This window comes from Lepisma saccharinum, chromosome 11 (genome assembly GCF_977018435.1).
Source record: "Lepisma saccharinum chromosome 11, izLepSacc3.1, whole genome shotgun sequence".
Lineage (NCBI taxonomy): Eukaryota > Metazoa > Arthropoda > Insecta > Zygentoma > Lepismatidae > Lepisma > Lepisma saccharinum.
Window position 1 is genome coordinate 22,289,251 of NC_139239.1, and position 17,181 is coordinate 22,306,431.

At 37.1% G+C, this 17,181-nt stretch overlaps 1 protein-coding gene across 1 annotated transcript in view; it reads right to left on the bottom strand.

Annotated features, from left to right (window-relative positions):
• The window catches only part of Fem-1 (protein fem-1 homolog B), a 46,523-nt gene that overhangs the window by 3,984 nt on the left and 25,358 nt on the right, over positions 1-17,181 (bottom strand). Inside the window, exon 6 of the mRNA XM_083130814.1 lies at positions 6,991-7,107. Coding sequence (XP_082986940.1) covers positions 6,991-7,107 — 117 coding nt within the window. The remainder of the gene's footprint in view (positions 1-6,990; positions 7,108-17,181) is intronic.

Below are 17,181 nucleotides of genomic sequence, written 5' to 3' on the forward strand. Positions count from 1 at the left end.
GATTTTAGATTTTCTCACAACATACAGAGTGATCAACTTAAAACAGGACCCATCGTAGAAACAGCATGGGAGTAAATGTAAATACAGCATACATTGAAAATTAAATCCCTGAAGTTCAATGCATTTGTCCACACTTTTCACCAAAGTTCCTGGCAACCCTATGGAGCATTCCGTGGTCGATAATCTGGATAGCATGAGTGATGTTCATCTTCAACTTGTCCAAGGTGCGTGGAATATTTTTTTTAGTTTGTTTTTAAGTGTGCACAAAAAGTAGTCTGGCCTGCTAAAATCTGGAGATCTTGGTGGCCATTGTCCTTTAGATATGATTGTCACCAAAAAATTTCTGCAGCATCCTCACAGTGGAATTGGCTGTATGACAGGTTGTACTATCTTACTACACCCAGCAGGGACATTCATCCTCTTGCAGTAAGGCTATGAACTGCCTGACAATATCTTGCTAGGTGTCAGCATCCCTAGTTGTTTGAAAGAACAATTCATCGCTGCGAGATGGCACACTTGATGCCAATTTTCGTAGGATGCAGAGGAGACTTGATAAAGAGATGTGGGTTTTCAATGCACCATGCACGTAATTTTGGCTACACACATCCACTGAGGTGAAACCATGTGTCGTCTGTGAAATATTCCTGATCTAAGATGATATTGTCCCCATGAACGAATGTCTTAAACAACTGGCAATAAATACAGCACACTTTTACAATAATCAGTCGGTTTCAATTCATGGAAAACGTGCATTCAATATGGATAGCATTCCAGCATTTTACTTGCTGCAGTGTGAGCAGAACCTTTGGAAATGTTATTTTCTTCATTTTTTTTTTTTTTTAACCACTGCAAAGACTTGTGAGGTGATCTCATAAGGGCCTCCTGAATATCACCAATGATGCATACTGTTAAAACAGACCTTGTGATTATGTTCTGTGTCCAATGCAAACTCAGTTTCACAGAATTTGTTTACCAGCATTGCAATTACGCTCTTGGCTAGTGCTTCCTTTCCAAATCTAATGGAAATTTGTGCACGACACTGTACATAAGAATTTGTCTTGAAATAAGTAAGAAATATTTTCATCAACACTGAACAGCATGGTTAAATCACACTATCACAACAGCAGTCACAGTACAACCATGTTCAATGACAGCTTCTCACACGTCTGGATTATAAAAAGAAGATATTTTAAATTATACAGAATATATATGTACCGTATTTACTCATGTATAATGTGCACTTTTTTTCCAAAATTTTTGCCCCCAAAAACTGTGGTATGCATTATGCATGGAATAATTCGGTCAGCCAACATGAAACCGTACAGGGTCATTCCATGATTCTGTGACACTTGCATTGATTTTTTCATGTTTACTGAAACCCTCTCATGGTATATATCATTGTAAAGCTTAAAGTCTGCAGTTTCTGAACATGGCAATATTATTCCATTCAAGATGGCAACACTAATTTGCAATGCTGTTGAAATAAGCTCATCACAAAATGAAGGAACATTGTGATTTATTTTTGTTGTACTTTGGATGAAAGAAAAGATACGTAAAAAGAAAATAATATTTAAATTGTTTTACTGGCCAAATAATATGACATATGGAGTGTGTAAATGCCTTAATAGAAGAAATCTTGTGCTGCTAACTGCTAGTTTGAGGGTCCTAAATGTGCAGTGCCGTTCTGGCGGAATTCTAGCACACAGCTCCTATCACATGGAATGCGTATCAGCGGTATTTGTTGGGCGAGAAATAATAGAAAATAACATCCTGAGCACTGCAAATCCATAATGTAGTTTTGATCTCATTTTCTAATTGATTTCTTTTTCTACTATTACAGAATAAATAAGGTGTGGGAGTGTAACAGTGGAGGGAGAGGGGGGAGGTTGCATGGGCTGGTGACTTATTGTTTACACAAGAGGATATTCTCCTCTTGGTCCACATAGCAACAGGGAACTCATGAAGTCATTCACTTTTGAACCTGGATTATACTGTGCATTATATTCGAGATATAATTTTTTGTCACTTTTCTCCATCAAAAACCAGGGTGCGCATTATACATGCGTAAACTACTGCCACGTGGGAGACCTGGGTTTGATTCCCAGGATAGGTGACCTGAGGTCAGAATTTTTCCAGCCTTGTCCCTGAATGAAGCTCTGGGGTTCTCCTAGCCTCAAATAAATGGGTACCTGGGAGCAACCCTAGAGGGTAAAGGCAGCCAGGGCATGGTACTGATCACATCACATCTAAAATGGCCAAAGATCGAGAATGTGTGTGGGGCATTACCTACACATCTGCCAAATGTGCCTTCTTGGCATGGTGCAATATGCACAGGTAACTTTACCTGCCTACAGCCACTACAAAATACTGAAGTGGATGTGGAAATATAGTACGTAGTACTGTAATGTTCCTACAATCATGCAAAGTCATATTAAAAGTCGTAATTGGAAAAACAATGCCCCTGTAAAGAAGCAGTGTATCAACAATCTTAGTTGGGAAATTCGGAAATTCAGCCCTACGGTTGCAAATTGCTTCAAATTTCAAGAATGTTATTTCTCAATGCAAGATGGCTAATTTATACTAATCAAAATAATTGCTTTTCTTTCTCTCCTAGCTCCTTGATGGATTGTTTCTACATGTTTGTACCATGAGACGGGACTGTTATTGTTTATTGCTGGCAATCAAGAGGCCAGGTGGGATAACCCAATTTCCAAAATTTCACGAAATTTACAATTCTTTTACAATAGATTACCTGTTTATGGGATTTTTATCAAAACGTGGTGACGGAAGTGTCATGTCATTGAAGAGTGGTCCTTTGTCGTGAGTACTTGCAAATTTCAAGCAATTTGCGTGCATACATCCGACACCAGAGCCAGATTCCAATAACATTGCAGACATTTGCTTGAAAATAAATAAACCTTCATAAAAATCGTTTTTAAAAACACTAAAATTAACAGGATTGTTTTGAAAAGCTCAATATGCTGACCAAGGCAGAAAATTTATTTATTATTAAAATAAATTTTCTGCCTTGGTCAGCATATTGAGTTTTTCATATCATGGAAACAAGGCTTAATGGTGTTAGGATTGTTTTGTTATTCAAGCATGTCATAATGTGTATTACTGAACTAAAAACAAATGAAATATTGTCATTAGTTTTAGAGATATGGCATGTTAAATGCTGTCATGTTGTCTGGTCTTAAAGAGATTAATGTCAACGGCACTGGCTGAAAAGTTACATGGTTTATAATTTTTGAACATTCTTTCTATAATAATGGCAACTATACAGATGCATTATTCAGAGAGGAGGTAATAAACATGCATTGTTTCTAATTATTAGAGAAAAAACTGGAAAAAAAGACATAAGGAACTTGGGACACTTCAGTTACCAGTTGTCAAAAATCATAAGTTTAATCTATATTTTTGATACGGGATGAACCTATGTGAATTATTTGCTGATGCTGATGAAGTACCGATATAGTAACCTCCTTAATGAAAGTAACAAGGTAATGGCAATGAGTTTTGCTTTAAAAAATCTTTCCCACGATGTTGTACAGCATGTTTATCATCATTAAAAAAAATAATATTTCATGCTATAAACAAAACAGGTATGTATTCTAACTTGGTCTCAGTCTTTAATACAGGGTTGTAGCAATGAATCAGGCAAGTTTGCAACACTGGATATAGCTAGTTGTTGTGTCAGAGGCAACATGTGACTACTGCCATTTATGATGGATTTGTAGAATGGAGCACAGTGCGCTGTAAAAACACATTACGAAAACAACAGGGAATATTCCTTGGCCCGCCAGATCACCAGATATGTCCCGCAAGTAATTAGTTTCAGTGGCGCATGCTCACTTCAAGACCAGGGCTATCTCAAAATATAGTAGGGTTTGAATTTAAAACAAAAATCTGTCCGGCAGAAGGGAAAGGCTCTTCCTCTTTCACATTTTGGACAGTTTCCCTCATTATCCATAAATGTATGACTATTGATAACTGACTTTTGTTATTAGATCAGTTGTCTTGTCAAGTAATATTGCAATGAATGCTGAATTTGATATGATCTGTAATTACACGAGCTATTGCATCAATTAAATCATTTTGTATTATTGGTGACATCCCTCTAAACACCGTTGCGGTTTTTAAATGATTAGCTATTGTTGGATCGTATGTTGCTAAAAATTCCAAAAATTCTATGTACATACCTTTATTTGTTGAGTCCCCAGACTCACTGTGGCCTCTAAATGCACATTCCTGCTTCCCTACAAAAGCTATTTTCATCAATTAATCTTCTTAAAATAATTCTCTTTTATTTCACTTTTTCATTATGCAAACTATCGGCAATCTTCTCTTGCAAATTCAGAGAATGATTAATTCTTTGAGAACCAAATGTCTGTAAGTTACTGAATGCATGTATATGACTAAGTAACTTTTGGTGTTTATCAGAAGCAGTTATTAAATAATTAAAATTACTAAATCCTGTCATATTCCAAGGACTTTTGTTAATGGAAAAAAGCAAACATGCCCAGCAGTACAATTTATTAAGTGTACTCGACCCAATCAACCAAGGATAATTTTTGTAGCTGGTCTTGTAAGAACACCTCATATAGACCTTATTTTTTTCTTTGTGCTCGGCTGTAAGGTCCGAAAGAGGTGGGAGAGGCCTACCTGTCTGTATGATTTGAAGCCTATCCTCCTAAGTAAGCGGCGAGAATGGCATCTTTGACACGAGTTCATGGATTATATCCATTCTTCTCCTGATTTTATCACATGCACACAGAACAAAAGTACAATTTGATTGATTGATTGATTTGGTGTTTTAAGTCCACTTTATGCAGAAGAAGGCTAATCAGGACTGGACCTACAGTTTAAATTGGTATCCAAGCCACTTGTGGCTCCACCAGGTATCGAACCCGGGACCCCTTGATTGCAAGGGGACAACGCTACCAAACAGAAGTACAGAATAACAAATGTCAACAACACAACACAACAACATGGACTCGGTCACTGATTTTTTTTTAAAATACACTTCCCGTCTGTGGTCAACATGCTACATGACACAAGGAACTCAGACACAAGTTTGACCAAAAAATCCTCTTTTTGAATGCGGATCGAGGCACCGACCGGCGTCATTGGAAAGCATGTGGAGTGGCTAGTTGCTATGACAACAAGGATTGTTTATGTTGCCAAATGTATCTTGGGTACCGAAGGGATGTCTTGTACCGAGCCCCACCAGGAGCTTGAGGGTTTTGACATTTTGACAGCAGGGGGGGGGGGGGGCGTACTTGAAGTATACATACTTTGATGACAACATGGTTGACTGTGTAAATGTCCCAAATAGCAAAACTGGAAGTGAAATTCCAAGGAGAAGCAGAGTGCCAACTTCAGGGAAAAATCACTAAATTTGGCAGATTGGAACTGGAAAAGAGACGAGCAGTGCTTGAAGGATGGGGAAGAGGGGTGATGTAATTTTCATGAAGCATTCCCTTAGCTTGGATAATTTGCATTGGCACCCCTGCCTACTGTATTGTCTCCATGTTGATTCGCACAAACCACACAAACATTCCCCGGTCTACCCCTAAACTTGAACAAGTATTACCCCAGATAGGAATTTATACTCCAAACACTGGTAACCAACTAATTTTCTGGTTACTTTGTGTATATATTAGCAACCTATCTGTCGAATTAGAGTAATATTGTACAGATGTATATCTTTTAGGTGGGTACAGCAAATGATACAGCTTGTTCTCATCCACATCCACATAATTTAGTTACGAAGCAATTTTTTTCCTCATACAAACGTTAACATGCATTTTTTGTTAACCTGGAAAATACGCTCTGCCATCAATTAAATATGTTTTACATATTTTTTTCAGCGATTTAGCGAATTTCCATTGTTGGCAACACTGAGGGCCTACCTCCCGGATGAAATGAAGCCATCACTGTCCAGTGCTTGGGGCTCCAAGCCACCACAAATATGTCATGGGCTGAAAGACTCTTCAGAAGAAGCAGCCTGGTGATACGTTAAAGTAAAGATGATCATACACTAGCGCTTCTCCCTGCAGTCATTATGTGAGAGTGAAGCATCAGTCACATTTGCTAGTCGATTATTTCCAGCATTTATATATGTGCTTTGAAGATAGCCTAGAATATATGCACCTGATTATTTTCTTTGGGGGCATTTGAAAACAAAAATCTTCCAACCCACCCACCTCAATAAACTTAAAGATTGGATCCGATAAGAGGTGGCTCAAATTCCTACCCAAAGACTGATAGACTGTGTGGAACGAAATGGAAGTCATCGTAGTAATGTTATTTTCAACTAAATCAAAATAAAGGATTGTATTCGTATTTTCTTTTGGGATTTCTTCTTCAATGCAAAATGTAGTTCATTTTGTCTTAATTATGTACGTTTTGTTATATATTATGTATTCTTTTGTCTTTGTGGAGCATTTAAAATTGCCCAATTCATTGCTGCACCCTGTATGTTGACAATACATGAAATGAAATATCTTTTTGTTATTCTTTTTCACCCTTTTATTTCCTCCCCTAAGTAGTGCTTTGGCTCTTATATGCATGAAACATCAACAACATTTTTCCACCAATCACTGTTCCTACATTTAAAACCTTGATTACACAATTATCACCCATGCCAACTATCCCCATCAACGAATACCTCCTCTCGTAAATGAAGGGAAAGAGCTTAGATATAAGTTATGCATGCCACCATAGATCCTGAACTCACACCCATCTTTTCAATCCCAGCAACATTTGCGATATTTTCCATCCAACCTCCTAAAATCCAGCAGTCGAACACCAGTGAAGTTTGTCATCATCTGGCTACATTGCAATACAACAGCATACTACATTTCTTGTCAATATAGGCATGTTTATTTTGTGTGGTAATTCCCCACACCCAAGCATGCACTAGAGACAATGACAAGAAATAAACTTATTATGCAGTTAATTTTAGTCTAACATGCTACAACATACCTGATGGGCTTCTGGTAACTGACTATAATGTGTAGAGGTGTATTTCTATCTTGATCCATTGCATTGACGTTAGCTCCACACTGAATTAACAATTTCGCTGTAGCAGCACACGGAAATCTAAAAAAAGGAAGAGCAAATCATTGTTGGTTCAGATTTGCTTGTATTGTAACTCTAAATGTTATTTTCCTTTTGTAGAACTAATAGGCATGTTTGCTTTACCTAAACCCAGTGGCGTACGCAAGGGGGGGGTTACCGGGTTTAACCCCCCCCCCCTTGAGCTCTTGAAATATTATGGAAAATGCTGTAGAAAAAATTAAAAATGGCTAATTTATCACAGTCAAAGATCTGCGACAGTAATAATAATAATAATAATAATAATAATAATAATAATAATAATAATAATAATTTGGATTTTCTATTCCCATGCAGCATGAAGAAAAACACAACATTCCAAACACAATCTAAGCGGCCGCAAAGTTCAATTTTGCAATTTTCTTTTGCAAAAAGTCGCACAGTGACTCTTGCGAGAATTGTGAAAATTCCTTGCTTCGTCCTTATTGCAAACGTTCTTCCCGGTACTGATTTCACATCCCCTTGTGAACTCTCAAGTGATGCTGAGTCTACATCCACATCATTAAATAATGTCGACGAAGTCTTTTGTGAATCACCTAGAAGGGATAAATGTGTTGGAATGTCTATAAACTTACTTTACAACGAAAACATAGACTCAGTGGAATTTAGCAACATGTATTCTCGCGCTTCATCATCACCCTGGGTGAGTTCCATAGGTAAAGGTAATGTAAATTCCCCCGTGTATATAGCACCGTGCCATGAAGTCACACATAGTGGTGTGGTGGGCCCCAAAGATTCTTGATCTCGAACTATTTTGCAGGTGATGTGATCAGCACCATGCTCCGGCAGCCTTCATCCCCCAAGGTTGCTCTCAGATACCCATAGGCTGGGTCCGGAGACAAGGCTGGATAAATTCCAACCAATTCCGGGAATCGAACCCGGATATCCCATGAAGTTGTCAGACTAGACCAGCGCGGCTCCTTGAATGAGTTTCATATTTCGATTATTTCAATAAATGTAATATATTTGCTTGTTTTTATGGATTTTCTTCACACTTAAAATGTCTCACTTATCATATACAAATAACCGTTGACTAGACAATTATTTTGAAACAAAAGAATTGTAATTTTGTTCTATTTCTTTCATAAATAGCAGCTGCATTAGTAGTAATTAAACTAATTAATTAATTATAAGAATTATTAATTAATTTATTATTATTATTAATTAATTAAAGTATAATAAAAGAATGGTAATGTGAATTTGTAGAAAGTTTTCGAGATAACACCCCCCTTGATGTAATCCTGCGTACGCTACTGCCTAAACCGTAAATGCATTAGCAGAATTGGCAAAATTTGTATGATTTTTTTCAAAATTTCGATTTTGTTTCACAGGGGATCAAGTCAAAAATTACAATGTATGAAAATGTGCTCAGACCATGAATGTAGAATTGGGGTTCCCACTGTAACGCATTTTTAAGGGCCAGACAACCAAACTGATTTGATCAGTTTCTGATTATATATAATTGTTTGCATCTGGATCTATAGTTTAAAGTGGGGTCCAAACAACTACAGTGGAACCCCAATTTTATGTTCTCTTATTTTACATTTTTCCATCTTATATATTCATTCTTGTTGGTCCCAACACAGCAAAATGATGTAAAACTTTCCTCGATTTTACATTTTCCTGCATTGTAAGTTCTTTCCTTTCATCTTGGTCCTCTGAAAAACATAAAATCGAGGTTCCACTGTATATACCTCCACCGAGTGTGTGAATAATGGTTTTCAAAACGGTTGGATTTATTGTTGACAAGAATTAATTAAAGTTACTGCTGCATAACATAATAAGTACAAGGGTCGTTCAAGGTTGACCGGGACTTTTATTTCTGCAGAGGAAATAGGTAGCAGAAGAAACACCAAACTATGTCAGTTTTTCAAAGTATTCTCCGTGCGCGCCGATGCACCGTTGCCATCGTTCTGGCAGCTCTCGAATTCCTTTGGCGTAGAAAGAACTTGGTTGTTGTCGTAGCCACTGGAGGACATCGCTCCACAGTGCTTCGTCTGTCGTGAATTTCTTCCCTCCCAGATGGTCTTTAAGGGGCGCAAACAAATGATAATCCCTGGGGGCTAAATCCGGACTGTAGGGGGGATGGGGCAGAACTTCCCAGCGCATGTCAGCCAGAGTTGTTGTTGTCACATTGGCCGTGTGAGGGTGGGCATTGTCATGGAGAAGAATGACATTTCCAGACAACATCCCAGGTCTTTTCTTGCGAATGGACTTTCGTACAGCACCACTCAACAATGTGAAGTAATACTGGGCATTAATCGTGCTCCCTTTGTCCAGAAAATCCACATGGATAATGCCCTTCATGTCCCAGAAGACACTTGCCATGATCTTTCCAGCGGATGGCTGGGTTTTGCTTTTCTTGGGGGACGGGGAACCTTTATGCTGCCACTCCATGCTGCATCTTTTGGTCTCTGGGGTTGAATTGTGCAACCATGTTTCATCACACGTGATGATGGATTGCAACAATTCTTCATCTTCTGCTCGAAACCGATTCAGAAGCTGTTCACAGACCGTCCTGCGTGTCCACTTCTGATCGAATGTCAGCTGGTGGGGAACCCACCTTGCACAGATTTTGCGGAAGCGTAAGTGGTCGTGAATGATTGTCTCAACACTCCCGACACTGATATTCACCTCGGCAGCAATATCCCGCACTGTTACTCGCCGGTTTTCAAGAATCATTTGCTCAACACGTGCGATATTCACTGGTGTGACTGCAGTCGGGCGAAAGTGTCCATGCGCTTCATTTGATTTGTCACCAGCTCCCGTCCTTCGCGAAACTGCTCACACCATTCGTACACTCTTGTCCGCGACATCGTTTGTTCACCATAATGTGCTTGCAATCGTCTGAAAATCTCAGCTGGTTTCACTTTCTCCTTCACAAGAAATTTGATTACACACCGCTGCTCCACAGCCACAGACACACTGCTTGTCGCCATGTTCGATGCAACTGCTGTGCATGCGCGAAATACGTCATGCCGGGCGCTAGTTACTCGCGAAGGAATACATTACGTCACCCGCACGTTTCATCATGATCCGGTTATTCATCGATTTTTTACGTACGAAAATCCCGGTCAACCTTGAACGACCCTTGTATATTGGAAAATATTGTAGCAATTTAAGCTAAGATACTGTATTTACTCATGTATAATGCACACTTTTTTCCAAAATTTTTGCCTCCAAAAAATGTGGTGCGTATTATGCACGGAATAATTTGAACACAGTCTACATGAAACCGTACAGTCATTCTATGATTTTGTGACACCGCATTGATTTTTCATGTTTATGGAAACCTACCATGTTATATGTCATTGTAAAGCTTAAATTCTGCATTTTCTGAATATGGCAACAGTATTCCATTGAAGATGGTGACACTAATGTGCAATGCGGTTGAAATAATCCCATCACAAAATGAAGGAACATTCTGATTCTTATGGTACTTTGGATGAAAGAAAATAATAATTAAAATGTATTACTGGTCAAATAATATTACATACTGTACATGAAGTGTGTAAATGCCCTAATGGAAAAAATCGTGTGCTGCTAACTGCATTGAGAGTCCTAAATGTGCCTCATATAAATGTTACATTAGACATGGAAAAATATATCTTGAAGAAGGAATGAGCAAAACTGCATTTCACAGCTTAAAGGCAATTTCCCATGATTTTTCACTTCGTAATATAATGTTCTGCAACACCAAGGAAAGCAATGCCATTGTGGTGGAATTTGAGCATGCACCTCCTGTCACACAGCAGTATTTGTCAGGCAAAATATTAGAAAATATAGGAAATAACTTCATGAGTGCTGTAAATCCATAACATAACTTTGATCTCGCTTTCTTCTAATAAACAATGTGGTTAAAGAGTGAAAGCTTTGCTATGCTAAACACAGTGGACGGAGAGGGGGGTGTATTGTTTACACCAGGGGATATTCTCTGCTTGGTCCACATAACAACAGATGACTCATTGAATAAGTATGATGTCATTCACTCTTGATGGGCACAGGAACAGCTTGATGACCTATAACTAAGAAAGCCATTTCTTGAACCTGAATTGTACTGCCTATTATATACAGATATAATTATTTGTTGCTTTTCCCCATCAAAAACCAGGGTGCACATTGTACACGCATGCACATTATACATGTGTAAGTACGTTATTTTCATGTAATTATGTAGGTATTAAATAAACACAATAAACATGTTCTCTCAAAATAAGGCTAGTATTTTTCGTCATTAAAACAGTAAATATATAACATGATCATGTTTTTTTATTGGAGGAAGGTGGAAAGTATACACTGTATTTAATGATTTGGTTTATTTTCCTTCACTTTTCTGCCACTTTTGGCTAATCACAAAGATGAGGATGAGTGATAATATGATGAAATTGAAGGGACACTCAAACAACACCAATGCCCAGGCTAGGATTCGAACCTGGGACCCCTCATGTCCTACCACTCTGTGGTAACAACTCTGACATGGAGATTTCTCAAAAGTGGAAAATAAAGGACCGGAGTAGGATGGGGAGAGGGTGGAAAGACATTCACTTATGCAAGCTATTCGAAAAGGTTCAGATTAATTCAGTTTGTAGGGCCTATTATATTCTTGGGGTGTTTATATGCCATTTTCTGAAACATCATATTTTATTGTAAATGCAATAATTTCACTGAAATACTATTAAATTAAAAATGTGTTTTAAACATCCTGATGAGGCAGTTCTTTATCGAGAACAATGCACCCTCCTCCCACTCAACAGAAAGTCACTAAACTAAATTTCAAGGGCATCTTTGAATAAAACAAAATGGAAACATTTCAGTGCAACTACACCGCAGATATTAACACATTTCCATATCTTTACTAACTAAGGGTGCATCAGGTTAATACTGACTTCTAAGCATTATTTTGTGGAATGCTTAAAATATGAATGAATGCAAATTCTGTGAAACAGTCAGATATATGGACGGGTTAAAGTTACAGTGCTGTACGTCACTTTGAAAAAAAAATGACTTAGACACAGAAACCAGATCTATATAAGTCAATCTCCTATCAGAAAACGTGAAGTCAATCAGAGATTCATTCAACTGTCAACAGATGACAGTTTTAGGTCTAGTGATAAAGGAAACAGCTGCTGTGGTGATCAGTAAAGTGCTGTGAGTCAGACTTATTTTGTTTTTTAAGAAAGTGACTTACACCACTCTAACTTTAACCGTCCACATACAACTAATTTCACCTAAAAATAAATACTGTATTGGCCCGAATATAATAAGCTGCACATTTTATCCAAAATTCAATTGTGAAAAATTAGGATGCATCTTATATTCACGACCTTAAAAAAATTATGACATTTCGTCAAATCATATGTTGTTAAAAATGTGCTGATTTCTCATTTTGAAATAATGATAATGCAACAATAGCATTGTAGAAACTGGCCGCACTGTAAATACCATAATGTTATCCACAAAGGTCTTTACAGGCCTGGGCCATTTCAGTGTACAGTTAAGTATAAATTAGATGTAGTAGCTGTCCAGGAAGTTAGGTGGCCAGGAGAAGGGAATTGTAAAACTAAAAATTATACTTTTTCTATGGTGGTACTGAAAATCGTAATTCTGGAACAAGCTTCTTCATAAATAATAGAATTATCTCGGCTCTTAAAACAGTAGAATTTATTAATGATAGAATATCATATGCAGTTTTACAGGGTAGGTGGTGTAAAATTATTTTAATAAACATACATGCACCAACAGAAGATAAAGATGATTTTATGCAGAGTTAGAACAGGTCTCTGATAAATTTTCCCAGTATGATATGAAAATTGTGTTAGGTGACTGTATTGCACAGATTGGTAAAGAAGCGACATTTAAACCCACGACTGGTAAAGGAAGTCTTCATGAATTAAGTACTGATAGTGGTATAAGATTAATTACTTTTGGAACCTCAAGAATTTAATTGTGAAAAGTACCACTTTTAAACATAAAGATATCCATAAATATACCTGGTCTTCTACAGATGGTAAAACTTATAATCAGATAGATCATATTCTCATTGATAAGAGAAGGCATACTAGTATAATTGACGTTCGTTCACATAGAGGTTGTAGCATATTTGGATATTCTTGCAAATACCATGAAAATTCGCTACAAAACCTTCAGTTTGTGAAGCATCTCACTCATCTAGTTTATGCTTTCCCAACTAGATGGCTCAGTATTCACTATCTTCGTTTTGATAGTTGCTGCCTCTGATGACAAAATTGTTAACTAAACTCAAGCTGCCGATCAGCGACTATTTAATTTTCACTCTGCTGGCCGAGATCCTAGAGGGAACAACTTCGAACAAAAGCTGCGGCTTTCCGTAGTTTACGTCACCTGTTGCAAGCGAAGCGTGACTTGGGCTTTCAATGCCTGGAAGCAGATAGCCGCCATATGCAATTGTGATACGACCGCATGGACTGAATAGGTAAATTCGTGAATGGTGCCTGCAATGCTTTAACTTGAGTTGTGTATTTATACGTAATCTGCGGGATTTGAACAGGTAAGTTAAGACTTTGTGTTAATTAGTGCAACGATAGTTGGAATTCTTCCTTTGTGACAAGTGCATTACCTGCGATTTGGCGTTCCCCCTGATAACACTTTAATTTCTTGTTGAATACAAGGCATTATTTCTAAAGCTATAAAAATTGTGTTTGCATTCCCTCGAACTCTTATTACTACAAATCGGCAGCGAGTCAAATTAATATCTACCTTTATTCCACATACATGTTTCCGTATTATACTACATGTACGAAACAGGACGTATAGTATATTTACGATAGCACAATATATAGTGTTGCTTTTCTCGAAAGATAAAAATCTAATTGCGAAGGGTCCTTTTTGCACATTTTAAAACTAAGTGAAATGATCGATTTAAAATAATTGTAATAAAAAAACACAAAAGGCGAAAGTTTGTCTATTGAGAACAACGGAGATCGTGCAAGTTGAAAGCAAGAATATCTGTATGCATATTTAACACTCTCCTCCCCATTTTCACCCAACTCCTATTTTCACAGTAGCATTAATAGCTTTAATATCGATAGCTTTAAAAAAATTGCAACAAGTTAGAATTTAGTAAAAACTCAAGACGAGCTTGAATATTTTTGTCACTTTGATATGACCATTGCGAATGTGCTTAAATGTTGTGTATTTAAATTCTAGTCAAATGAGAGAGAACTAATAGTGTAGTTTGTCCAAACGTTCGGACCCCTGTACATAAATTTGTCCGACGAATGTATTAGATTTAAATGTCTGATTGTATTAAAGTAAATTGAGCACATATTCTGTGCGTTTTTTGTAAAGACGAAAGAAAACCTAGTGATGTTTGTTTATCGACGCACCAAGTGATCATTAATGAGCGATTGTATGTATGATCGTACTCCACAATAAGTATTGTGTCTTGTTGTTAAATTGTGTTACTTCTTGATCAGAAAAAACCAAAAGATGAATTCCTATTAGTTGGTTATGGTAGTAGTGTGCATGATATTAACCGTATGACTTAGCAATAAGCTTTTACAAAACAATATAAAAAGTGACCTTTTTGCTTGTGTTTTCTTGAAAGTACAAATGGTGCTTGTGCCCCTTTGGCAAGAATACTGTAAAAATGTGATCGATCCGAGGAAATGCTCGTTCTGTGAAAATAAGAGTATATTGAATGCGCACCTTGTCCATGCGCTTGAATTTAAAGCCTGAAATAATATCTTTTGGAAAACTGAAAACCCTTCAATTGCGTTTTCGCATTCTCCAAGATACTAAGGTCAAAAATAAGCAACAACGATCTGCACGAAGGTGTTTAGAATATGCAAGAGAGGTTTAAGCCTTAATTCTTGTACTCTGTTCATTTAATTGAGACATATCCTTTTATAACTTGACTCATGTTAGAGTTGATTGGGATTTAAGGAAGACATTTGTTTGTGACTGTATGGTTGGGTTTGTGCGTTGCTTAACATCTTTTCCCCCAAAACTCGTTTCCTCCTTGTATCTGGGTAAATATATGCTTAAACCTACCCATGTGTCACAAGGTGCTGACTCTGCCAGTGACCATTATCTCGTAATTGCTAAATTAAGATAAAGACTCGCAGTGATAAATCATAAGCAACAAAAACTAAAAGTTCTAAAATTTAATACAGGAAAATTTGCTGATGAAAGAATTAAGAAAAATTAGCAAATTAAACTGTCAAATAGATTTGATGTTTTACAGGATTTAAATGATGATGAAAATATAAATGAAACAGACGTAAATAAGAATTGGGCACACATACGTAATGCAATAGAATCAGCAGCTAAAGAAAGTATAGGATACCATAAACCAAGAAAAAGTAAGCCATGGTTTGATAACGAATGTCATAATCTAATAGAAATAACACATCAGGCTAGACTTAGGTGTTTTTCTTGTATGTACGCATTGCTTGCATGATAGAATTATTTTCCTGTAGTTTACGGTTATTACAAGCATAAGAAAACAGTTCTTTCTTTGTGACGTTTCAGGAGAACACACGCTCCTTTCATCAGACATTTATTTTCATTTTGACTAAAGATACAGTTACTAACCATTGTTATAACTGTATCTTTAGTCAAAATGAAAATAAATGTCTGATGAAAGGAGCGTGTGTTCTCCTGAAACGTCACAAAGAAAGAACTGTTTTCTTATGCTTGTAATAACCGTAGACTTAGGTGGTTAAATAACTCTGATGATACAAATCTAAGCAATTATAATAGGTTAAAGCGAGAAGTTAACTGCACGTTTAGAAGTAAAAAAGGAGATTACTTGAAAAGCAAAATTAACGAAATTGAAACAAACAGCAAAAACAAAAATATCAGAGATTTATATAAAGGTGTAAATGAATTTAGAAAGGGGTGGCAACCTAAAGTAAACTTGATAAAAGATAAAAACGGTGATTTTCTAACTGACCCAAGCGATATTCTAAATAGATGGAAGAACTACTTTAATGACCTTTTAAATGTTCATGTAGGAGATAAATCAGAAGTGAATGAAGTACACTCAGCAGAACTTTCAGTTACAGAACCTAACTTGACTGAAGTTAAAGATGCTATTATAAGGCTAAAGACTAACAAAGCACCTGGCATTGATTTAATACCAGCTGAGTTAATAAAATATATTGGAAATTCGTTAATATGTCAAATTAAATTATTTTGTTTAATATGGAATAACGAAGAAATCCCTCAACAGTGGAAAGAATCCATAATTGTTCCTGTGTTTAAGAAAGGTAATAAAATGAACTGCAATAATTACCGTGGAATTTCTCTACTCTCAACAACATATAAAATATTATCTGACATTCTTTTAACAAGACTAACCCCATATGCTAATGAAATTATAGGTGATTATCAATGTGGATTCAAACATAACAGATCAACTACAGATCAAATTTTTCTCATCAGACACTTGAGAAAAATTGGGAATATAATCAAAGTGTCCCATCAGCTATTCATTGATTTCAAAAAAGCATATGATTCAGTCAAAAGAGATAAATTATACGAAGGATGATCGAAAAAAGGTTACAAAGCCTATTATGACGTATGTGTTAGACATAGCTGGAAGATCAACACACCTGATGATGGAGGGCACTCAACACTAGTCCTCGATGTAATCACCTTTTTTGTCACAACAGTAGATGAGGTTTTCCATACCGGTTGCACAGAAATCCGCGTCAAGCTCTCATAGCCACCGTGAGGCAGCTCTTTTGACATCATCACATGTCAGATAATGGTGGCCAGCCAACCAAATGGTAGTCCCAGCTCAGCTGTTATTGAGCGTAATGTTTTTCTTCTGTCCTCACGAATACACTCATCCACAAGAGCACAGTTCACGTCAGTGGTTGAGGTACTGGGCCTACCACTGTGTCCAGGGTTGTCATTAACAATACTGGTCCGTTATTTCTTTGAAGGCACGATACCACTTCGCTACATGTTGCCTTGAAATTGTGCCCTCCCCATACACCTCCACAATCTGCCTACGAATGTCAGCAGGTGTAGTGTTCTTGGCCCACAGGAACCGCACCACTGCCCTCACTT